The sequence below is a fragment of the Thermobia domestica genome, chromosome 18 (genome assembly GCF_964235325.1).
Source record: "Thermobia domestica chromosome 18, izTheDome1.hap1.1, whole genome shotgun sequence".
Classification (NCBI taxonomy): Eukaryota; Metazoa; Arthropoda; class Insecta; order Zygentoma; family Lepismatidae; genus Thermobia; species Thermobia domestica.
In genome coordinates this window covers 140,464,079-140,489,630 of record NC_137471.1, presented here as the reverse complement: position 1 = coordinate 140,489,630, position 25,552 = coordinate 140,464,079, and the positions used below count along the sequence as shown (strand labels likewise).

The window sequence follows — 25,552 nt, the reverse complement described above, 5'->3', positions numbered from 1 at the left end:
TTTGAGATGGCGTCAGGGGCGGATCCAGGACCGACTTCTGGGGGGGGACGGTGGGTTGTCATACTGCTACTTTTAAACATAGAAAATTCATAAGATCACCTATGTTAGTCATGTTGTAATTGTAGTATTATGAGTACTGTGTGTTTGTAAATTGTGTTGTATCTATGTTATCATGTATGTATTAAAAATGTTTCTCTTTTATTTCCAGAATAAAGGATACGTATATGAGAAGAAGAAAACTAAGACCTGAGATAAGCATTTTAGGACTCAGGTCATAAAAGCCCCACCCCCTAGCACTTGGGTATACAAAACGAAAAGAGAGATGAGATAAAAAAAAAAGAGAGATTATCACAGAGTTAGGGGCAGATGCGTCTGCTGGTAAGTCCGTAAGAAAACGGCAAGAGCAGGGGTAGAGGAATTAAAAAAAAAAAAAACTTTTAAGGGCTCCAAACTTTGGGATGAGTTTTATTTATATATATATAATAAGAAAGTTTCCTTTTCTGGGGGGGCGATTGTCCCTTCTTCAACTCACAGCCGTGCTAGTGTCGAAGGCACTCGCCACAGCGCTACTGCTCAGTTGTGTGTTATGACTTAACAGGTGAGCTGTTATTTAAGGTCATGTTGGTTATGTTTAAAGTGGAAAGTGAAGATCATTGTGAAAGGTAGTGTAGTGAAGTTAATTAGTGTTTCTTTGCTTTAACCTAGTAACAATGTCCGAAACAGACAGTGACAGTGGTAAAGCAAGCCTTAAAAAAGGTAGACTTAACAAAGAATAACGTGTACGGAAGATGGAAAAGTTAGCAAGGCGTCGAGGTGAGGAGTTTGTAACTTCAGCAGGCGTTCTTGTTCCAGCCAAAACAACCGGCCTAAGCTGTGAGAAAATGCATGGATAGTTTCTCTATTGAGGAAAAGGAGAACATTATTAAAACCCTATATAGTGGCAGACCTAAGAACGAGCAGGACACATTATTAGTGAGCCTAATTGAGAAGCATGAGATTGCAAGGCTCAGACCATCAAATCAAAACCCAAAGCAATACGAGTCCTCTTTCAAATAATTTGCCATGAAAGGGACGAGCAGAGTTGAAGTATGTCGTAATGCGTACATAAGCCTTCATGTGGTATCACACAAAGTTGTTATTAGGTTGACAAAGATTTTGGCTTCTTGGAAATTCCCTATTGACATGAGAGGTAAACAGGAACACCGTTCTAATGCTATTCCAGCCTCACATGTACTTAAAATACATGAACATATTGATTAATTTTATAAATATGTTGCACATTATACGTCTACATCAACCATATATCTCGATGCTCAGCCTAATGCATGAACTTTTCATAGAAAAATGTCCTGACTTGAAGAATGTAATTAAGTATGAGCTTTATTTAGAATATTTCAAGAAAAACTTTGGTTACCGATTTGGCAGACCTGAGGTCGGTGTCTGCAGTACCTGTGAAGACCTGAAGATCTAAATTAAATCAAACACGCTTAATGACAATGAAAAACATGTAAATTTTATATTCAGTATTTTATATTTTGTAAATTAGTTTAGACTATTTTCATTTTACCTGAACTTATCTATCCTAACTACAGCCTGAGTATAACACGAAACTTCATAATACAATCTAACCTAACCTAAGTATTGCTATCTCTATTACAGACATGTTTTATGGTAGCTTATGACATTGGACCCTGTATGTAACCAAAAAAAGACTGATTTGCAATGGCAAAGTAAAATAAATCGTTTTAATATTATTATCTCAGCACCTTTTCGCAGCTCGGTGTGTTTTAATCACATTAAAAAATTACTAATGATGTTCAAACTGAAAGGGAACATGTTTTTATAATGATTCTTGATCAAGGCTTTTGTTTTTCAGCTGCTGATCCACTAGATCAAGATGATTGACGATTGTCTACTCTGAAAAATTCAACAATGACCATTGTTTTATCGGAAAACATCGTTATTTTTGTCAATATGTGTAGTTAACAGTTTTGAAATACATTTGTTTGCCTTTATACAAAGATTGAATAATATTACTCACTTATTTCTGAAACCTGTTTAACATAATCCACTAATTGGGATAACGTATTGTGCATTTAAAAACATTGAGTTGAAAAAGGAACATATTCCTAAACATTTTTACACAATTATATGGTATATATAAAAAAATTATATACAGGTACCATGTGCAATGGGTTTGCTACACTAAACGACTCAAATTGACAATAGTAAATGTTTTGGTAGAACAATTAGTTTTCTCACAAAACAGTTTTTCTTAGTTTTCCGAAAGTTTATATTTTTGGAATGAGTACCTTTTTCAACTCACCGATTCAATTAGAAACCAGAGGTGAAAGTTATTTTTTTCTTTTCTTCTGATGAAAATGATATGACAAAATTATCCTAGTAAATCTTCACCAACGAAGAGTGATATAGTCCTGTGTATATAGCCAGTAATTTCATTTTGGCATTGTGCGGTCATTTTGGACACATTTCTTACTGATTTGGTACACATTTGCACATTAAAAAAAGTGATCAAATGTCGTTATAGTTTATACGTACAACAAGAAAATGTTTGATTCTATGAAATATATTGATTTTTTTGGATCAGGGGGCACAAAATTTTTGAATGGTTCCTAAATTTTTTTTTTTTTTACGAAATAAGCACATCGTACGGAGTTAAGTGATAGCTTGGGTTTGGCTATACTATATGTAGAGCTCCAGATATAAGGCCTACAAGAAAATGTTTGATTGAATGAAAAATATTGATTTTTTTGGATCAGGGGTCACAAAATTTTTGAAAGGCCCCTAAATCGAGTTTTCCTAATTTTTACGGAATAAGCACATCATACTGAGTAAATTGTTAGTTTTGTTTTGGCTATACTATATGTAGTTCTCCGTACAAGAAAATGTTTGATTCCATGAAATATATTGATTTTTTTGGATCAGGGGGTCACAAAAATTTTGAACGGTCCTTAAATCGAGTTTTCGTATTTTTTTCGGAATAAGCACACCATACTGAGTACTTTTAATTTTTAAAAGAGGACAAGAAAGATAGGTAAATAGTTAGTTTGCAGCTTATTAATATAACACTTGCGTCGAAAACAGATCATCGCAATTCACACTCTCCTTATAATATAATTAGATAGAGGTGCAGAACAAGAATGAGATGCCACTTTGTTTTGGAAAATTTACGGGTAAAACCTTTTAACTCAGAAACTAAGAACTTATTTATGTAGCCGGATAACGTGTAGCTCATGTAACAGATACAGCACTGAAAAGTTAGTTCCATCACCAAGATATTGCTTATGTTAACAATGAAATCAACATAAGTATTTAGTAATATTATGAAGGGCAATTTACATTTATGCATTAATAATTATAACAAATATGTTTTGATCATTACGCATTTAGGAGACTATTGGACTCAAGCCCCCCCCCCAAATAATTTCATTATTATTTTTTTTTGCATTATACGTACAACACGAATGCTTCTTACTGGTTCTCAAGCCTCACCCTCCGAAACGAGATCCTAATACGCCACTGCTTTTGATAATATTTGAATCAATATTATAAGTAAACATGCTTTATAGGAAGTTCAAACCTGAATTATCACAGAAATAAAAACACGTAAGATGTTAGTAACTGTAGTCGTATTATTTAGCGAACTCCTAAAGGATTGACCTCTTGAAAGTGTCAAAGACACTTGTATAAGTAATTTGCATTTGAAACTAACATTTCTACAAGTGCCTTGGCAGTTTATACTGGAAAATATTTTACTATGGCGTAAGAAAAACAGGAATTGGATATTTATCGATATTCGAGATATATTTAAATTTTAGCAATTCGAAATATACCGGTATATTTTGTTATTTCTAGTTTACATAATGATTGGATAAACTTCTAGTTTACGCGCAGACCCACCGTTACTAACTCACCTGCCCCTACAGATGCACCCCCGCGCAGATCCACCAGTTCAATCCTATTCTGAACGTAATGGTATCACGAGACCAGAAATTTCTCGTCTCGTCTTGATTATAATCTCGAAAACCACACGAGAAGTACCTTTCTAAATTCGAGACGAGACAAGAAACACAACAATTATCGTCTCGTTTTCGAGACGAGAAATTTCTCGAGTCCTGTGTGCAACACAAATTCACCCAAGTTTTGGATCTCAAACACTGTTTCAGTGTTGCATGATTCATAAAAAAAACTACAAAGTGGTAAAATGATGAGACGAAAGCAATAAAGAGCATTTATTTACACCTACTTTCGTACGTCGTTAGCTCCAATATGCTTCAAAAGGTAACTATTCGCGAAGGTCTTTTAGGATAAATGAAATCTTTAAGATCTATGAAGAGAGGGAAAACAGACTTTGTTCTTATCTGCTGTCAATCTGCATTCCGTCGGTTTATCTCCGGGGACAACGCAAAGTTCGCGCACATGACCTAGCGGGGGCCAGAGAATGAAAGAAACCTACCTCGTTAGCCTCCTATCTGCTGTTCTGCATTGTTGCAAAATGTAGGGCCATATTTAAAACAGCTTTTATATGGAAGAAAATTAATTTTTAATTAGCGCGCTATAATATTACCCTAGCAAAAAAAAAAAAGTAAAAGTGAACATGCAATATTAATACTAACAAACATTTGGACGAATTTTGAAATTTATAAAATAAGTAGTTTTCATAATATTTCGGAAAGAAATGTGCCATGTTATTATACAGGAAAATCCCAACGCATTCCGAGTGTCGGACACAGCCATCGATTTCAAGGAGCTCCAATCACTTGTTGCATTGTATATTTAGACTTTGAGCTTAATATAAGGACAATAAAGTGCCTATGTTCTCTATCCCCATAAAGTTTGGTTTATGGTTACCATACGACATACCTACAAGGATTTAGTGTATCATTTCTACTATAACGGGCCGCAGTGGCTGAGAGGTAGAGCGTTCACCTCTGGTGTATAGGGTCCTTAGTTCGATCCCAGCTCGCGCCAAATTAATTTGGTGGTGGACAAACACCGTATGTATGAGTTTTCTCGAAGTTCTCTCGTTTCCTCCCACTGTTCATTACAACATTTCATTCATTTCTCATCATCACAACCGGCATAACTGTGAGACGTAAAACTAAAGAAACACTTCATTTTCATTTCCACTACACACTATAGGACATCTTCATATTTTAGAAGAATATTTACATTAATCAACAAATCTCTTCGAAGATAAAATATATTTTATACAGTTAAATTTTGGCAATATCGGTTAGGGAAATATTTTCCTTCTTTTTTCGCTTAAAACTGAATATGTTGTACTATTTTCTTGGAAATTAAGCATCACAATAATATAATTATGTATAATTATTAACAGTTACACATTCAGTTAGACAATAATTATACAATTATATTATACGTCTAATATTTAACGCATCTCGAGTTTAAAGTAGTTGTCTGTATCTTCAAAAGAGGACATTTCTTAATTTTTCTTAAAAAAATCCACCTGAACTATTTTTGTGCCGGAAAAAGAGGACATATCTGTGTAAACCAGAACGTCCGGTTACTCTGGTCTGGCACGAAATCGGATTTTACTTGAATTTATTTTGAAGTAAGTCTAATATTAATTCCACGTACCAATCAACTACGTTAATTGTATTTTATTTTAACTCCTTGACAACAATCTCTGTTCCATGGAGTACTTTCGACTGATAATATAAGCTTATGAAGATAAATTTGAAATGGCATCTCATGTTGATCCTGTTCTGTTACAAGTTAAATAAAGTACCGAAAATAACTGAATGAACACACACACACACATTTATATATATCCTTGCAAGTGCTCTTTAAACTGTAACTTGGATAATTTTGGTAAACTCATGTACAGCCAATAAGTAGAAGGATTAAAAGCATGAAAATTATTCTCTAAAAGTTTTGTTAGATAAGATAAACATATACGGATAATCATTCTCCATCTGGGTACATATGCGCATTGCAGTTGTGAGAACTCGTATTTAAATTAAACAAGCTACGGAATACTGCAGTTTCTCAGATGAAAGAGTTGTAATGATTTCTTTTAGCGATGGTAAAGACTAAAAAGCTAATGTGTATAATTTTAGCAGCAGAAGAACGATCTGAAATAAGTAATGAAAGTCTGAGCATTAGGAATATTTCTAATGTAGAAACAAACTACACATTTTGTGCTAATCAACTGAATCCATGGAAAGAAGATATTGAGGCTATTTTCCTGTATCTAAGCTGCATTATCTGTTCGTATGGTATTGTGTTCAATATCATAAACATTACAGTGTTCACTCGCTTGCACAAATCGTCAAGATCTATATACTTAATCCTCGCAGCACTTGCAGTGTCTGATCTATGTCTTCTGATATCGTTCGTGCCATTCATGTTTCCTGAGTCCTGTTTCAATCGCTCATATTGGAAATCGCTATATCTGTATTGGTCAATTATAGCTTACGATTACTTCGAAAGTGTTTCCAATTGGGTGAATGTGACTGTTGCGCTGTGGCGTTTCATTGCTTTGAAATATCCATCGAAATATAAGCGTACCTGCACTTCGAAAACTGCTTTATGCACTATTGTGATGGTATATCTTCTTTGTTGCATTGTGCCCGTGACTTATCATTTCATAAGGACAATAACAACAAAAACAATTATCAACAATGCCACCAATAATGAAGTTTACTTTATCATTGCGTTTAATGAAATTGGACAAGCAAATGACTACTTTTATTTGAAACTTTATTGGTCAGTGTGCAGTGTGTTTGTGAAAACAATTCCATGTTTATTTCTTACTGTTTTTAGTTTTATATTCATTTCTGTTCTGAGAAGAGCTAAGAACATGTCAAGAAGCCTGAGTGGACCAAGGTCTAATTTACGTAAATCAAAAGTTAGAAATACATCTCGAATAACTTTCATGCTTCTAGCTCTAACTTTATTATGTTTATTAGCTCAAGTTCCAGAAGGAGTTTTTGGATTTTTGTTCGTGTTTCCTTCTTTGTTTGATAAGTTATTTCCTTGTTACCTAGTTCTATGGAGACTCTTTGATATTTTGATGAACTTTAACAGTGCTTCAAATCTTATCATTTATGTGGTATTTTCCAAAGAATACAAGAATGTAATAACAAATGTGTTACGTAATATTGTTACTTGCGTTATTAATCTACAAAAACGAGTTAGTACTAAGTCTAAAAATAGCCAAAGAATTCTAGAAATAAACGTTTACAAATAAGTAAACAATGTGCATAACAAGTCAAAAGTCCATAGATTTTTTGTGTATAATCAAAAGGTTCTGCAACTCCCGTCGTTCCTCACATGATATGGTATAACTACTTGAGTTTGACTGCAAGAGAAAGTTGATGGAACATAAATGCAAAATAGAACTGATAAAACTAAGGAACGCATGACACGAGAAGTGGAGAAATAGATGGAACTAGTCAAACTTTATAGAAATTTGCGGTGAAGTTATTAGAAACACAAGTGTGATGAATTCCAGTTTCTTTAATAGTCTAGTCAAAATAGGAAATGACCGGGGGCGTACGCAGGGGGTGTGTCCTGGGGGCCCGGACCCCTCCCCCCGAAATCCAGACTTGTTTGTAAATGTAGTCTACTTTTAGGAGCAATTTTAGAAATTTTCATGTAATTTAGCCTCAAATTGTATTTGGACTACCCTGAAACGCTTTATACCCCTCCCGAAATAAATTCCTGCGTACGTCTCTGGAAATGGCCTAGAAGAAATTATTATAGTAATTATTTTTTGCCTGTGTATTGAGGAGTATGAAGAAAGTAATTTGGCAAAATGACAGTGATTTCTAAGCTGGGGAATAACTTCATTACCGTTAGAGATAGAAACTTCGTTCTTCCTGTATTTCTCAGAGAATATATTGCACCTTTATTATAACTATTAGCATTTGCTCAATATTGCCGTCATTTTTAAATATGGCCTCTCAAATTGGAAAAATGATTATTTTCAAAACTTCTTTTATCTTTCATTTAAAAAAAAAAACTTTAAAGCGTTGGCTTGGGGAAACACCATTAAACAATCATCAGAGGGTATTTCAATAGCTTTCGAATGCCACCTCGATTATTGATGTATCTCAACAAATAACGTAGATAATCTTATATTGGGTCAAATGCGGTGTTTTCATCAATAATGTTCGAAATAATAAAAGTGTATCCGTAAATATAGTTCCTTGGACTGTGAGTCGTTTGATGACAGGAATATGTGACAACAACCAATATATATCCTTTTGACATGGAGAATTGCTTTTCACAAGGTGTTTGTATCCTGTCTGTGTCCTAGGCTCTGTATGACGTCATAAATCCATGATGACCGCGGTGGTTTATCTTGGTATTCTATTTTGAAATTTTTCACCGCAGATAAACAAAAAAATGATCAAATAGGCAAAGATACAAAATACGACTTATTGATTTTTGATATTTTTATTCATCCGACATTCACGACCATAAACAATACAAAAAGGGCACAATCAATCATGATCATGAACTTAATTTACTTTAAAGTAAAATCTATTTCGTCAATTATATGAGGTGGTGGAAGGAAAACATGGTATAAATTCAATTTTCAAAAAGTTCATATAGGGCCAGAAAATTTATTTTCCACACCAAAGTGCATAAAATGGACTGTAAACCAAGTCGCAGTCCACTTATGGGTCTACTTATGGCTCAACTAAAACGTGCTTCACCATCCAGTTTATATATTTTGGTGCGTAGAATCCATTATCTGAACATAAATAAACCTTATTGAAAATGGACTTACTAGGGATGATTCCCTACCGGGACCAAGTACCTGGAGGAAACCTATATATCGTCTGAAAGCTCTTGCCCTGAGAAGTACGAAACCGTTTCCAAATCACGGGCAAACTCGCAACTTGGCCCTTTAAGCGTCCGCTTTGTTGGTTTTTGTGACCCTAATGTATGGCATATTCGACAGAATAACAATGAATGTTTAGACGTATCACGCAAAAGAGCCTCAGCCCATCATGTTCTTTTTTTGGCTCATTGCTAGGACTTGATTTGGGCAAGGGTTTGATAATATCACTTTGCTCCCTGACATACCCATTTCGTCAGTGTTGCCAACGAACTGTAAACACAATGTGGAAGACGGTTTCTGTACCAATAAACATTATTTGTCATTGAAAAATATATGTGGACGTATTCCTCTCCCAAGTACTCCAGTTTGAAAGTGTTGCCAACCAATTTTTGTAAAAATGAGAAGTTGTAAAACAGGTTCCGTACAATGAAACGTTTATAAGCCAAGCTTGGCAGAAACATCACATGGCACTATAGCAAAAAGAACTTGAGTATTACCGTCTCCCAACCATCCTAGGTTGTCAGTGTTGCCAACAAATGTAGACATCATAATGTGTTGCAAATGGTGTTCCATTGAACGAATATAGAACAATGTGACAGATGCAGTATTAGACAATGGAAAACATAGTTTGAATGAATGTCTCCGTCTCCCAAAACCCCCAGTTTGGCAGTGTTGACAACCAATGCGAACATTCAAGATTTTCACATGAAGTCGACAGCATTGGCGAACATAATTAGACTGCAACCCATATTAGTTTGTAGTATGTTAGTGTAAACCCATAAGCATTCATAGTGTCATTTTTTCCAACCATTCTAAAATACATTTTCTCGAAAGGTTGCCTGACCATTGCATGCATAGAGACAAAATTTGAAATAAACATCATTCGACGCAACAGCAAACATACTGTAGTTGGTACCAGTACCCCAAGCACCCAGCTGCCAATATTACTGTTTTCAAAATGAAAGTTCTTCAAATAGCAGTATACTAGCTTGGCGGTATGTTTATATTGTCTAATAATATGAACATGTGGGCTAAATATATATCATGGGACATGACTGTTGACCACGTAGCAACGAACGGCACTGGTTAGGAACACGTATAGAAAGAAAGGGTTGGATGAGTCATGCATACATCTGGTCATAGGAGCTTCACTATGACATGGTGAGGCAACCTTTCGAGAAAATACATTTTAGGATGGTTAAAAACACTGAAACCCAGGATGGTCGGGAGACGGGTAATACTCAAGGTCTTTTTGCTGTAGTGTCGTGTGACGTTTCTGCCAAATTTGATGTATAAACGTCTCATCGTGAGGGAACCTGTTTTACAACTTCTCATTTTTGCAATTGATTGTCAACACTCACAAACGGCTATTTGGGAGAGGAATACGTCCACAATATATTTTCTCCAATGACTAACGATGTTTATGCCACGTTTCATGGATATACATCCAGTGGAACAGAAACCATCTTCCACATCGTGTTTACAGTTCATTGCCAACACTGACCAAATGTGTACCTCAGGGTGCAAAGTGATATCGTCAAACCCTTGCCCAAGTCACGTTCTAGGAATGAGCCGAAAAAGAACATGATGGGCTCAGGCGCTTACGTGTGATACATCTAAATATCCATTTCTATTCTGTCGAATATGCCATACATAGGGTCACAAACACCAACAAAGTGCCCCCTTTATAGGGTCAGATTGCGAGTTTGCCCGTGATTTGAAAACGGTTTCGTACTTCTCATGGCAAGAGCTTTTAGACGATATATAGGTTTTTTCCCAGGTACTTGGTCCCGGTATGGAATCATCCCTAGTTAGACCACATCATATTTTGCATCAAAAACTTTAAAAAAATTGAAGTAATGTTAAATGTTTAAAATTCATGGACATTTTTGAGAAATAAAAGAGAGCTGAATCGGTATCAGCACATCTTGATCAGCAGTCATCTTCGTCATAGTTGTCATAGATCGTTTGTAATGATAAATCCGTTTTACAATTGCAGGCACTCCCATTGCAGTTTTTGCATGCAGAAACGCAGTTAAGGCTACGCTTTCGGCATGAACACTGATTTGCGCTACAAAATTTACGACTAACTGTTTGCATCCGCAATACACAATCTTCAGGACATTCTCATGAGCTGGTGGAAGGTCCGTCTGAATAGGCACGCAATGCTGTGATTTAACGATCCAGCCCCACAATTGTGGGTCTAGACCGTCCATGGATAGATTTTTCCATTCCTGAACCTGCCTATAACTCGAAGACAGTAAAAATGTGCTGATCTGCAGGTGGATGGCAATAACTGTGGAAGTGGTTTGGACAGAGTTGCTGCCATCTTCAAATATAATGAATATCTCAACTTTGTGAGGTTAGTTTCACTTGTCCCACCATACAAGGCTACAAGAAACTTTTGACCTGCTTCTGATATCATATCTGCTCTTGTGTTCTCTAATAGAAAGATCTCTGCCCACTAACGTCTTTCTGCGTTCATATCTTTAAACGTTTATAATTTGCCGATTTTATAGGGCGCAGAAGTTGTGTCGTAACCACTCATGTGTCGTAAGAATAATATGTGATCCCTTACGTTGTAATGAAAGATGGATCCTTATTTTATGTATGTGGTAGATAGAGGAAGATTGTGATTTTTTTCTTCGTCAACGTCTGAACGAGTAGTTTTCTTGTTGCTTCGCCTGCGTGGTGAATTAGTAGTGCAAGTGTGTCTGTATCATCTAAAATTACTTTCACAGTTGGATGAACTTGGACTAAGGCGATGGCTGTAGATACTATTAATGTATCCGTATCACTGGTTGCAATGTGCACTTGATAACTGTTAACTTGCAATATATCATTCAGAAATAATATGATACGTTTCACATTTCCTCCGTTGCGGAGCAGAGATTGTTTATTTTTGTACACCGCAGTACCAGAAGAAATGTGAATGTCAGGTGAAAAGAATTGTGTAACTCGACGCATGTGCTCGTGATCTTTAATGGAAGACCCATCTGGATATCCGTCAAAGTTTCTACCGCAGTGGTTACTCAACTAATTCAAGTACAAAGTCGCCATATCATCCCAAGTTCCAAGTCGCCATATCATCATGGTGAAACAAGCAGCCTTCATCAATAACGCATACTACCTCTGGATCATCAGGGGTATTCTTCAAGTTTTGAGTGAGAGCACGCTCAAGAGCCACTTTGATACCTTTCTGCATGAACTCGCCCTCAAATACAGATGTCAGTATTTGAATAAGTTCATAGACGAAATGATTTGTGAAGTTATCCACACTTTCCATCATGGTAATCAACCTCCAAAACAGAGTGGATTCTTCAATGTGAACTGATTCCTTCCCAATTCGTACACTCTTGCTTAAATGCAACAAGGTTTTCACTTGACCTCTTCTCTTCAAGATAGCTGAGGCATATTTCTTCCCATCTATGTAATTCTGTATACCCCATCCAACATTATCAGCATCATTACAGTTGATCTAATCTGTGTCACCAACAGCAAGTTCTGTTACAATGTTCCCCAATGACGAGTCTGATTCTGAAAAAGGGGAATAATAATCCAACCAAGTAATTAAGGACTGACGGTCCTTATTGTCTCTTGATATTCTTGACGGGAACGTATCTTCATGTTGGTAAGACTACCTGTACTCACTTCCCGTCAGTTTAGTCATTGCGTCATGTACGGCTCCACACATGTGCAAACTGAGAATCCACGTTGCACACACGTTTTTCGACATGCCTCTTCCATGTGTCAGCTCTCCTCGACTTTTCAGAACTCTCGTCATGCATTTTTATTACAAAATCAGTTGACAATTTAGTCCAATGACCAAAAGTATGTCCCACAACATAATTGCCATACAAGTGGACTGGATCATATAGCCGGGAGAGGCGACTCCATTTGGCATACATATTATGTCCCGTTCCTGCAAAAAGAGGTAATACCCTGGAAACTGCAACGAGATGCAACCCACAATTCCCTTCTCGTTCAGCTCTTGAGAATATCTGCAAGGTCGCAATATAATCAAGATGTTGTATCCACAGTTTAGCCGTGTAGGATGACTTTGCTAGCCACTCTTTGCACACCCTGATACTTTCTTCCAATTTGTTTAAGGCACACAAATCTTGGTCATCAAGTTCAGTATTTCCAACATGTTTTGTGACTGAGGACTGCAAGTCTCTAAGTACATGTCGCCATTCTCGTATTCACTGTCATCTTCATCTGGAGGCTGTACTATTCTAGATAAAATATGGGACATAAGTGCAGACTGAATCAACAAGTGGGCACGAATGGCTCTGGAATACTGACAGCATATGTCGAACAGTGTGTTCAGCATAAATGATGGCCATCTGTTCAGACAACCCAGAACCTACCATGGCATTGCCGATACTTCCAAGAAAACTCATCAGCATGTGGAATGCATCAAGTTTACACAATATGTTAAGACCAGTTCTTACGACGATGTTCACTGCTTTGATCCATAATGGTTGGTAAAATGTAACACAAGGTGTTGGTATTCCCAGTAGCTCTATGTATTTCAACGTGCTGTACAAACACGTATTGTTACTGGGATCCATGTTTTCAGTAATCACCGTTGAATAATGCTTTAAATAACACCTAATCGCATTTTTTTTATGTCAGCGGACATTTCTGTTCATAAAAATAATTTCTATAACAATTTCTTCTAGATCATTTTTTTTTATTTTGACTAAGCTTACAAAGAAAGAAGTATGAAATTAAACTGCTTCGTGATTCCCATTGTCCCCACGGCCATCGTGGATTTATGACGTCATACAGGACCTCGAACACGGAAGGATATAAACACCTTGTGAATAGCAATTCTCCATATCAAAAGGAATATATTGGTTGTTGTCACATGTTCCTATGATCAAAAAGACTCACAGTCCCCGGAACTACATCTATGGATACAGTTTTAATATTTCGAACATTATTGATGAAAACACCACATTTTAATCAATATAAAATTGAGTGTTTCCGTTATTAGTTGAGGTACATCAATAACTGTGGTGGCATTCGAAAGCTATTGAAATACCCTCTGATGATTGTTTAATGGTGTTTCCCTAGCCAAAGAGTTTTAAAGTTATTTTTTATGAAACATAAAAAAGTTTTGAGCATAATCATTTTTCGAATTTGAGAGGCCATATTTGAAAATGGTGGCAACATTGGGCAAATATTTATAGTTACAATAAAGTTGGAATATATTCTCTGAGAAATAAAGGAAGAACGAAGTTTCTATCTTGAACGATAATGAAGTTATATATATATATATATATATATATATATATATATATATATATATATTAAATTTACTAAGTCGAAATTGGTTGGTGGCTATATTGATGACCTCATTGTAAATTTTCCCCAGCTTGGAAATCATTGCCATTTTGCCAAATTACTTTTTTTCATATTCCTGAACACAGGCAAAAAATAATTTCAATAAGAATTTCTTCTAGGTTTAAGGAAAATTTTTATCTGTTTTGACTTGTCTATAAGGCACACAAAAGCAAAACATTTCATTTTATATAATAAAAATTATAATTCGTACAGGACAAGTTTAAGCATTCCACTTGAAATAATTGCTGAAAAATTATAATTCTTTCACTAATTTGTTTCATATTGTCCTCCACAATATTTGCCGGAAGACATTGTAATGCCCTGCTATTATCCAGCAGCACCACATTATCGTATATAAATTTAGTAGCAATGTGTATATTACTCCGTACTATATGATATAAATTTAGAAAAAAAAATTCGAATCGAAAACATAAATAAATGTTTTAAGTTACAGATTTAAAAAGTTAATTTGAAGTGAAGAAAAATATTTATAAAAATAATAAATTCCTGTTGATGTAAGTTGAAAAGTTAGGAATAATATCAGGTAAAATAGAAAATAATTAATTGTTTGATTTGTTGAAAGGCGAAGAGAACAAATAATTATGAAGTGCTAATTTTTAATTTCGTTCTTTAAAGACTTTCTCTCTCTCTCTCTCTCTACAATATCTGCCACTATTTTAGGATGATATGATAGAGTAAAACATGATTGAAATCAACAAAACCTTTTGTTTCGTATGAAACTCTTCAACGGTAGGAGGGAAGATAAACGGGCCATCGGATTTTCGGTTGAAAATTGATCACAACGTCTTCCTTACGTCCCAAATAGTGTTTCCTGAAAATTTTAGACCGCGGAAACTTCAGAAAGGTGCCCAAAATTACTATAGAATTTACCAGATATGGGCAGGGAAGATAAACGGGCCCTCAGATTTTCGGTTCAAAATTGATCACGACGTCTTCCTTAGGTCCCAAATAGTGTTTCCAGAAAATTTCAGACCGCGGAAACTTCAGAAAGGTGCCCAAAATTACTATAGAATTTACCAAATATGGGCAGGGAAGATAAACGGGCCTTCGGATTTTCGGTTCAAAATTCAACACCACATCTTCCTTCGGTCCCAATCAGTGTTTCCTGAAAATTTTAGACCGCGGAAACTTCAAACAGATGACCAAAATTACTACAGAATTTACCAGATATGAGCGGGGAAGATAAACGGGCCCTCGGATTTTCTGTTCAAAATTCATCACAACGTCTTCCTTAAGTCCCAAATAGTGTTTCCTGAAAATTTCAGACCGCGGAAACTTCAGAAAGGTGCCCAAAATTACTATAGAATTTACGAGATATGGGCAGGGAAGATAAACGGGCCTTCGGATTTTCGGTTCAAAATTCAACACAACATCTTCCATAGGTCCCAAACAGTGTTTCCTGAAAATTTTAGACCGCGGAAACTTCAAAAAGATGACCAAAATTACTACAGAATTTACTAGATATGAGCAGGGAAGATAAACGGGCCCTTGGATTTTCTGTTCAGAATTGATCACAACGTCTTCCTTACGTCCCAGATAGTGTGTCCTGAAAATTTCAGACCGCGGAAACTTCAGAAAGGTGCCCAAAATTACTATAGAATTTACGAGATATGGGCAGGGAAGATAAACGGGCCCTCGGATTTTCGAGTCAAAATTGATCACGTCTTTCTTAGGTCCCAAATTGTGTTTCCTAAAAATTTCAGACCGCGGAAACTTCAGAAAGGTGCCCAAAATTACTATAGAATTTACCATATATTGGCAGGGAAGATAAACGGACCCTCGGATTTTCGGTTCAAGATTCATCACAACGTCGTCCTTAGGTCCCAAATTGGGTTTCCTGAAAATTTCATACCGCGGAAACCTAACCTAACCTAAGGAAGACGTTGTGATCAATTCTGAACCAAAAATTCGAGTGCCCGTTTATCTTCCCTGCCCATATCTGGTAAATTATGTAGTAACTTTGGTCATCTTTTTGAAGTTTCCGCGGTCTAAAATTTTCAGGAAACTCTGTTTGGGACCTAAGCAAGACGTTGTAATGAATTTTGAACCGAAAATCTGAAGGCCTATTTACCGTCCCTTCCAATATCTGGTAAATTCTATAGTAATTTTGGGCACCTTTCTGAAGTTTCCGCGGTCTGAAATTTTCAGAAAACACTATTTGGGGCCTAAGGAAGACGTTGTGATGAATTTCGAACCGAAAATCTCAAGGCCCGTTTATCTTCCCTGCCCATATCTGGTAAATTCTATAGTAATTTTGGGCATCTTTCTGAAGTTTCCGCGGTCTGAAATTTTCAGGAAACACTATTTGGGACCTAAGGACGACGTCGTGATCAATTTTGAACCGAAAATCTGAGGGCCCGTTTATCTTCCCTTTCCATATCTGGTAAATTCTGTAGTAATTTTGGGCACCTTTCTGAAGTTTCCGCGGTCTGAAATTTTCAGGAAACACTATTTGGGACGTAAGGAAGACGTTGTGATCAATTTTGAACCGAAAATCCGATGGCCCGTTTATCTTCCCTCCTACCCTCTTCAACGTTTGCTGCTTCTCCTGTATTTGGAATAGAATCAAAGATATAAGCTAAATTCACTATATGATATAAAACTTAATCACATGGTTAGATAAATGGTAGGAATTGCAATTTAGTAATACAATTATAAATATCATTCAGATATATTAAATTCTCACAAACCAACTTATTTAATGTTTTAAATATCAGACGAATGATTCTTTTGAGATAATTCAAAGAGCAGCTTGACGTTTGCTGTTACCTATAAACTAATAACAGTACTGGTTACAGTGGAGAATCAACGTACATGTGAAAAGGTAAATAAAGAATAATGTATTTTAACATATAAAGGTAACAAAGAAATTTCTGTCGCTGTTTCTGGAGGTCTGTGTTCAATTGGTCCTCACACCGTGAGTTGAATACGAATGGAGATAAAGCGACAGGCTGTAGACAGGCTGTAGACATGTCATGAAAAGTGGGTCCTGTACGAATCTCCACTACACCGTCATCATTGGTTAGCATCCCATGAACCGGTTTCAAAACAGCTGAAACCAGCACTGCACCAGAAAAAGATCCTCCTGGGTGTTTGGTGGACACGTCATCATGCATTGGGAACTGCTGCCAGCTGGTAAAAGCACCAATGCAACTGTGTACTGTTAGCAGTTGAGCCGTGTTCAAGAAAAACTCAAAACTCTGGTATTGGCATTTCTGAATCGCAAAGGGATCCTCTTGTTACAGGATAACAATAAACCCCACTTGGTTAGGATGACCCGGGACACCATTCTACATCTTTGATAGGAAATACTATTGCATCCGCCATACTCCCCGGGCACTACACCGTCTGATTATCACCTGTTCCACTCCTTGGACAATCACCTTAGCGGACGCCAGTTCAAATCCCTATCAGAGGTGAAAAATGCACTTGATACATTCTTCGCTTCACTGCTCACCAAGTTCTACCGCAATGGAATCCATGGACTTCCAAAACGTTGGATGAAGGTCGTCGATACTGATAGGGGTTATTATTTATCTTTCGCGTACGTCGTAAATGAGATATATATGTTCGAAGTTTGTGGATGAAAAAGTGACAAAACTTTGTTGGTTAGCTGTTTCTCTATTGTGTTGTGATTTAGATAAGTTCTGATTATGTAACTCCACATGTCGCTTAGATTCTGTTTCTTCTGATTAAATTCCCGAGGCATTATGTGTGAGGGTGGCGACCGTTGCTATGAGTCAAACTTTGGTTCAATTCGTGCTAGGAAATGTTCAACGTGTCTCGTAAGAGAAGCAAGCTTACAACTAAAATTACTTAGAATAACTGTGAAACCTAACAACAGTAACAATTCGTTGTTGTACAGCCAACGAATAGTAGATCCCGAATACCATCTGTTTACGTCGACGTATAAAAGCGTGTGACAGCAACAATTAGTTGTTAAAGGATTTGTATAATAACTTCATTTAAATTTCAAAACTGTGTCACATGTCCTGTAAATGATAATGTTTTATCAAAAGTATCTGATTTTTCTACACATGTTAGAAATATTTGAATGTTTCAGTTGGTTGAATCAGTCAATACTGGATCACTTATTTCAATAATTTTGTTCAATAATAGTATAAAATAATTAAACTAAATTGAATTCAATAATAGTATAAAATAATTAAATTGAGGAAGGTCCTTGAATGTGAGCTAATTGTTTTCAACTGTCAATATTGTTACAAAAGATTTTAGAACGAATTTGTATACGTGAATGCTAAACCTTGAAATTTCACTCCGAAGAGCAAGATAATGAAAAATCCACGTACAAGATTTTTCTTTTTTAGATTTTATCTAGTTTTCTTTTCCGTTACTCTCTTATTGTGAATATTAGCTGCAGTATCCTAATATTGTTTCTAAACGTTTACAAATATCAAGTTCAATCGAAATATGCGGACAATAAACTTACTTGATATTCTCCCTACGTAAACCAGCCAGTGAACTCTAATAGCAATCGGACATTTCGACCAGTGATAAAATAAAAAGAAAAACGAAACTGGTAGAGCCAAAACTCGCACGTTCGAATCCTCGCTAGAGAGAAGTTTTTTTTTTTTTTTTTTTTTTTGTTAATTAAAATTATGAAATAAGGAAAAAAAACAGTGATTGATAGCAACACGTCAGACAAGTCAGAAAGAAATACAGTATTGTAACAGTAACACAGTGAAATCATGGACATCGAGAAAAACCTTGCTTCATGCTAAAAAGTCGTTTGTGTGAAAAAAATATGTCAGAGTTTGTCGTTAGTTGAAACGTAGGTAACTCTACATGAAGAAATCTAGACTCTTCAATTCAGTGTTCGAAGTGAGAAAAAAAGCAGAGGTGATACGTTTTATTGCGGTTTTGACTCGACATACCGGCTATCTAAATGTTGAAGTGCAGTGACGGTATGTTGCCTAAAAGATTGCATTTATATTTATTTAATGACTGAAAACCATCGGAGAGCTGTAGTAACGGAGGGGGGGAGGGGGAATATGGAGATACTTTGATCCTCCGCCAACGAAATATCCTCTTATGTTTTATTATAGAAAATTATACACGAAAATGTTCAAAAACCGAATGAGGATATTAACAATTTCCTGCAAGAAAACTGGTCCCTCCACTCGACTATGTGGTATTTTAAACCCCTGGAAAGTCCGCCCAATCAGCAGACAACTCCTAAATCCATCTATGCTCAAAACGTGGCATTTATATACATTAAGGCAAGAAAACACACATACATACATAACAAAAAAACAATTCAACATGACACAATTCAAAATATAAATTAGGTTTACTTCTTTGAAGACATCTTATTTTAAAAAAACATAAGGTAGGAAAAAGATAATAAAAATATCGGAGTTGTCAACTTAGAAATTATCTCTACATAAGAAATAAAATCTTTTTACGTGCAAAGCTATTCTTCAATTACTGTGTATAAAAATGGATTTATTAAAGGTATTTAGCATCTACTTTCCAGTGACGGTATGTTTTAATCATTGAAAATCCAGAGACGGTATGCCTTCATCACTGAAAAACCAGAGATGGTATGGCATACCACCGCATACCGTCTCACTTCGACCATTGCTTCAATTCATTTCTTATCCTATGGATGTGTATGCTAAAGCTTTCGATTGGAAGTGGACCGTACCTTTACACAAGGCAATAAAGCTTTAAACTAATAGATGATACCTTTCTGTATAAATATATATTCATCTTTCTGCAAACATATTTTAATTATTTCGAAATAATCATATTCTTTAGATTATGATGGAAGTGCTAGAATGTATGGTGGTAGAAGAGAATAGGGAGGTAACGAACAATTGGTATATGATACGAAAAGACAAAACTTGTACATGAAGACAAAGAGGTTAGCTTAAATCTGTGGTGTATCAGAGACTTCCATAGTACTTTTCTTTTGTTCTACTGTTTTCAAAGTTGGTAATTTGTTTATAAGTTAATATGTTGAATATGCAGTGTCCTTATCATATTTTATAATTAAATGTTACCCGAAAAGTCAAATACTGTTGTTATAGCAGCTACTAAATTAGTATTCATTTTTGGAATTTTTTAGGTTGTATCTTTGATACTTCCGCATTGTCAATTAATTTTGTTAATTGTTTTACGAGTATAACTTCATTGTCATCTGCAAGTGCACAGTAAGAGCAAGAGATGTTCTGTTGTTATCCACATTGGTCCTTACTTCAATAAAATTTGTAGAAACATGTGAAATCCATTATTCAATATAAAATCTAAAAATAATCATACATAATCATTAACACTTTACTGTCCATGTATCCCCACTCTAACTAATTAACTAACTCTATGGTCTATGGAACCCGGAAGTTCAATGCCGCGTTCACTAAAGCTCTCCATTCACTTCTGTCCTTAGCTAATTGGATCCAGTTTCTATTTTGTATTAATATTTCTGCGATTCCATCTTAATATTACCCTTCCATTTGCGACTACGTCTTCTTAATGGTCGTTTCCCGATTGGTCTTCCAGTTAAGACTTTGAAAGCGTTCCTACTTTATTCCATCCTTGCTACATGACCTGTCCATCTAAGCCTCTTAGACTTGATGACCCTAACAATGTTGGGTAAATCGTATAAAATATGTAGTTCCTCGTTATGAAGTTTCCGCCATTCCCCATTCCCGTTCCTCTTAGGTCCGAATATTCGTCTCAGGATCTTGTTCTCAAATATTTTCAGTCTAAGTTCTTCCCTCAGAGTAAGCGACCATGTTTCACAACCATACAGCACAACAGGAAATTATCGTTTTATATTTTAAGCTTGAAGTTCCTCGACAGAATTAGCAACGATGAAAGGTTTTGAACTGAATAATAACATGAATCTCCGCTTTTAGTCGGCATTTAATTTCTACACTTTACAAGTAGTAAAATATCAACAGGTGAGAACACAAATTCAGGAATTGTCCTAATGTATGCGTAACCATGCTCAGTCGTTCTTTCAGAAAAAAAATGATCCGGGGGCACATGTAGTATTCCGGGAGGCACTGGTGGTACTACTTTATTTATTGTTATATTATAGACGTATTATTTTGGTCTCGTCCGGGGGCACTTTTAGAGTTCCGGGAGGCAGTGTCCCCCCAAAAACACGTCTGCAAGAAACACTGACGACGCTCCTATAATTACTACAACAATCGTTACTTGGGTATACAAATAAAATCTGAACCAGTTATGTTCTTAAATAAATATTATTTGACTTAAAATTTTGTGCGTACGTTATTGTCTTGTCATTTCTAACAGCTCGTCAGTTAACTAGTATTTCCTTATTTTACTACATTTTCGTCAACTAATATATTTGTCAGATGTACATTTGTCAATCATTAAGAAACATTTATTTTAATTTAAAATTATTTATTCTTCAATCATGAATATTTGTTTTTCTTGTTAATTTAATATCATCATCCAATTTTTATCTGCACACATTTCAATTCAAAGAATTTCGCAAACAAGCTATTAGGGCCTATAGATTTTCTTTATATGTGACGCAATTAGCATAATTGAATAAATACTCTTACTACTTGGTTCATTATTGCTGAAATAACATTTGATTACTGGGATGGGCGGTTACAAATCTCTAGCAAATTAAATTGTATATCATAATAATAATAATAATAAAAACGAAAGTTAAGGTCTCAAGAGGAACATATTCTTAGTGTAAAACTTCGCAGGAATGTTACTGCTTCCCTCATATTTTAAAAATTTTCAAACGATCTTCAGCACGTTAAAAATGCATTTCAGATGGGATGGAACAAACTAAATATTCTGCAGAAATTATTCCAAAATACCTATGCGGGAGTTGTTCCTTTTAATGCCGGCATTTTCCATTGGAACTTCAATCCAATTCTTCTTTTAGGGAAATTAATCGGTGTTTTTCCATTTATACATATAACTGATAAACGCCCACTCTTTTCTTTGTTTTCGATTGTCTTCGTAGTTCTGTACTCCGGCATTTTATTTGGTTTCTACGTTTGCGTACAATCCATTGTCTTTTACAATTTTCTTACTGGCGTTTACGAGTATCATCAATTTGATCGACTTCAAAGGCCATTGATAGCATGCCATATTATAATTCGCACCATTGTTGTACCTACTTGGTGGATAGGATGGAGAAGATTTTCACAGTATTCTCAAAAGTGGTCTGATACAGAACTAGCATTCTTTCATTTATTCAAGGCACAGTTAAACTTCGATATTAGAAAAATAGTCTTGTTCTGTGTATTTGGCATATTGTTAATAATAATTTTCCCCTTTATTGACGCATTTATTAACAAACGAGAAATTAGTTATTTATTAAAATCGCTAGCAGTAAATTTATCATTTGTCCATGACATTTTTTCCGGATTTACTTTATTTATTCTCTGCCTCTGTTCTCGTGAATTAATCAATCAAGTAACAATTAACACCAGAAAATTGCTCAGAAGAGACCATTTTACTATAACAGCATCTAATGTCAGACAAATCCATTCACTTTACAAACAAATACTTGAAATTATTTCAGAAACATCAAGCACATTTTGGGTTAGATTTTTATTAAACTTCGTTCTTAATTTGCTTATCTTAATAGTAGTGGCTTACTACGTTTGTCTGATATTATTCTATCGTAATAGTTTGCTTACAATTGCCCCGTTTCTACTATTTGCTTCCTCCATTAGTCAACTTTTCGCTAATACAGGAGTTGCTGAATCAATTTCGCACAAGGTAAGTACAGTAAATTCTCATCATTAGTTATTTATTAATTTATATTATTTATTTATTTATTTATTTATCCACTAAATCTCATACAGCACAAGGCCAATTGACAAACTGATCAACATAAAAAAGACAAAATCATAGAAAGAAGAAACAAACAAAAAGACAATAAAATAACTAACAAAACAAATACAAAAAAAAAATTCACCTCTCAATATATAATATTCTCTTCAGTTGCGTCCTAAAGTTTCGCTCAGAAGTAAAAATGTTAAGATCTGTTGAAACAATATTGTAATCGTGTGCGCTAGTCTGTAAAACAAGGAGCGCTTGACAATTCATAACCTACTGTAGGTGTCACGTAAGCTAGCAAATTAAGAGAGCGAGTTCGCCGCGGAGGATCCCGAAAGTTAATCTACAATAGTAAGAACTCACAAGAAACGGACATGAACCTGTCATTGGGACATCCGAATAAAACCTAGCCCATTCGATAAACATAACAAAGATATGTTCATGCATAAAAGAAATTAGGTGCCATGGACAACGGAGTAAGTCCCTGGGGCCCATTAACCCTTAGTATAAAGAAAATCGTAGACTCGCAGTGAAATAGCTATTACATCAACACTGGACATTGGAAAGTCATGGTTTATAGTTCATTCTCTTCAACATGAAACAAGCTTTCCACAGGTGCTATGTATTGAGACCGATGACATACTTGAATAGGGAAAATTGGGGGAATGTCGGGAAAATTCCCTCCAGAAATTCCTCCCATCAACTTTGGACCGCTTTGGAGTGGCCTTGGGTGAAAGCACATCTTAAAAAAACTATATGCTGGTGCAGAAAACGTCATTTCCGCTTCCTGTTATGCTAGCTGGTTACAAACAAACCAGCTTTGAGTGGGTTATATAAAGAAGTTTATGTGGCACTTGCTTCCGAAAATGATTTGTTTCGCTTTTTTATATAGGCATAACAGTTTAAGAGATACATACATTTTTTTATTTTCTCAAGAATGAAATTAGAAATATTGTACTATATAATAAATTAAAGAAAAACAACAAAGCCACACTGTACAACAAGCGATATAATGATTAATTATTTATTGAGTGAACAGTATATCTCAATCTTGTTGAAGGACACTTTCTCTCCTTGCATATTCTCCGCCAGAAAGGAATTAAAAGGAAAAGGAATTAAAATACACATTTTTTTTTTACCAAAAGCTCCCTTGCTCTTTCTTCCTTTTTTGTTTGTTTATTTGTGACATTTTTAGGCAAACTTCGCTGTTTAATACATATTAATACTCAGAACACTGTAATATAATTTCTTAATAAACTGATAACTGACTCTCACGTTTAAAGACATACTATAATCGATCTACGCTAAGTGCGCATGAAGAATACGAGATTTTTCTTTTTTAATTTACGTCCAATGTACGAAAATAGTTCTGTGCAAGAAAATTATTTATAATAGAGGGAGAGCATATACCTATACAACTTTCGTAATATAAATATAATGGAATATGAAATAGTAATAAGACCGACGATGATATATATTAGTGAAACGTAGGTAACTACAAGGGCCCAGGAAAAGAAGATGAAAGTGGCAGAGGCGAGAAAGTTAAAATGGATTTGTGGTGGTTCGAGGAAAAATGGAATGAGGAACGATTATATATAATAGGTATTGTTAAGATGGGGCCTTTGAGAAAAACTTACTGAAAATGAAGGCAGAAATGTCAGGGACATATAGAATGAAGGAATGCTATGAGGAAAGAGAATTGGAAATCTCGAACTTACAGTAAAAAGAAGAGGGGATAACAAAATATGAAGTTGAAGGACAAGAGAGGTAATCTGACGAAGTCAGACGCAGAATAGATGACCCCAAGGACATAGGTCTAGGACAGTGCAAGAAAAGTATTAAAGACGAGAATTTCTACCCTACATAAGTATGGAAAAAGGTAGCGACAAAGTAGAAAAATATAATATAAAATGAAAATATGAATAAAATGCGTGACTAGCAAAGAGAATGGCATAGCACATATTTCCTAGTCAGAGACTCGATTTTCAATGGAGGCCAGTCTTTATCAGTATGAACAGTGTTGAATTCACACTCAAATATTATGATCAAATTGACGCAATGAAAAACATGATCGTTTGTGTTATTCCCATATTTCACAAAAATTTATATGGGCATTATATTCGCTCGTATTTTTCTCTAAGCTGTGCTTCTGTAGATACCCTCCTAAAAGTGCATCGTTTAGAGTACAAACAAAAGTCTATTCCCACGAGTCGGGATTAATAACCCGAGAATATTGGAATCGTTCGCATCTTTCAGAATTCTTCCCAATTTGCAGATCGCAATTAGTGGGGGTAGTGGAATTCATTTACACGTGTAACAAATTTGCAATTTCCATTTGGAAGCATTGAAGGTACCTCCTTAAGCTTCTTATTCGATTCTGTTCTCAACAATGCCAATCCGCTCAGCACTGTTCTTACCAACTTCACTAAGTTACTCTTTAATATTGTTCTCCCACCTTCTTTGATTCACTCAAAGCAATAATTTTCGAAAGGGATGTCAATGTTATTTCTCGCGATATATGTGTTTGTCGTTCAGTAC

The 25,552-nt window shown here is 35.5% G+C and overlaps 1 protein-coding gene across 1 annotated transcript; it reads left to right on the top strand.

Moving 5' to 3' along the window:
• The first annotated feature begins 6,067 nt into the window (after positions 1–6,067).
• LOC145675273 (putative G-protein coupled receptor 34) lies at positions 6,068–7,237 on the top strand. The gene has a single exon (XM_081745658.1). It carries the CDS (start codon positions 6,068–6,070, stop codon positions 7,235–7,237), a length of 1,170 nt encoding a protein of 389 aa, XP_081601784.1.
• Positions 7,238–25,552: the final 18,315 nt, after the last annotated feature.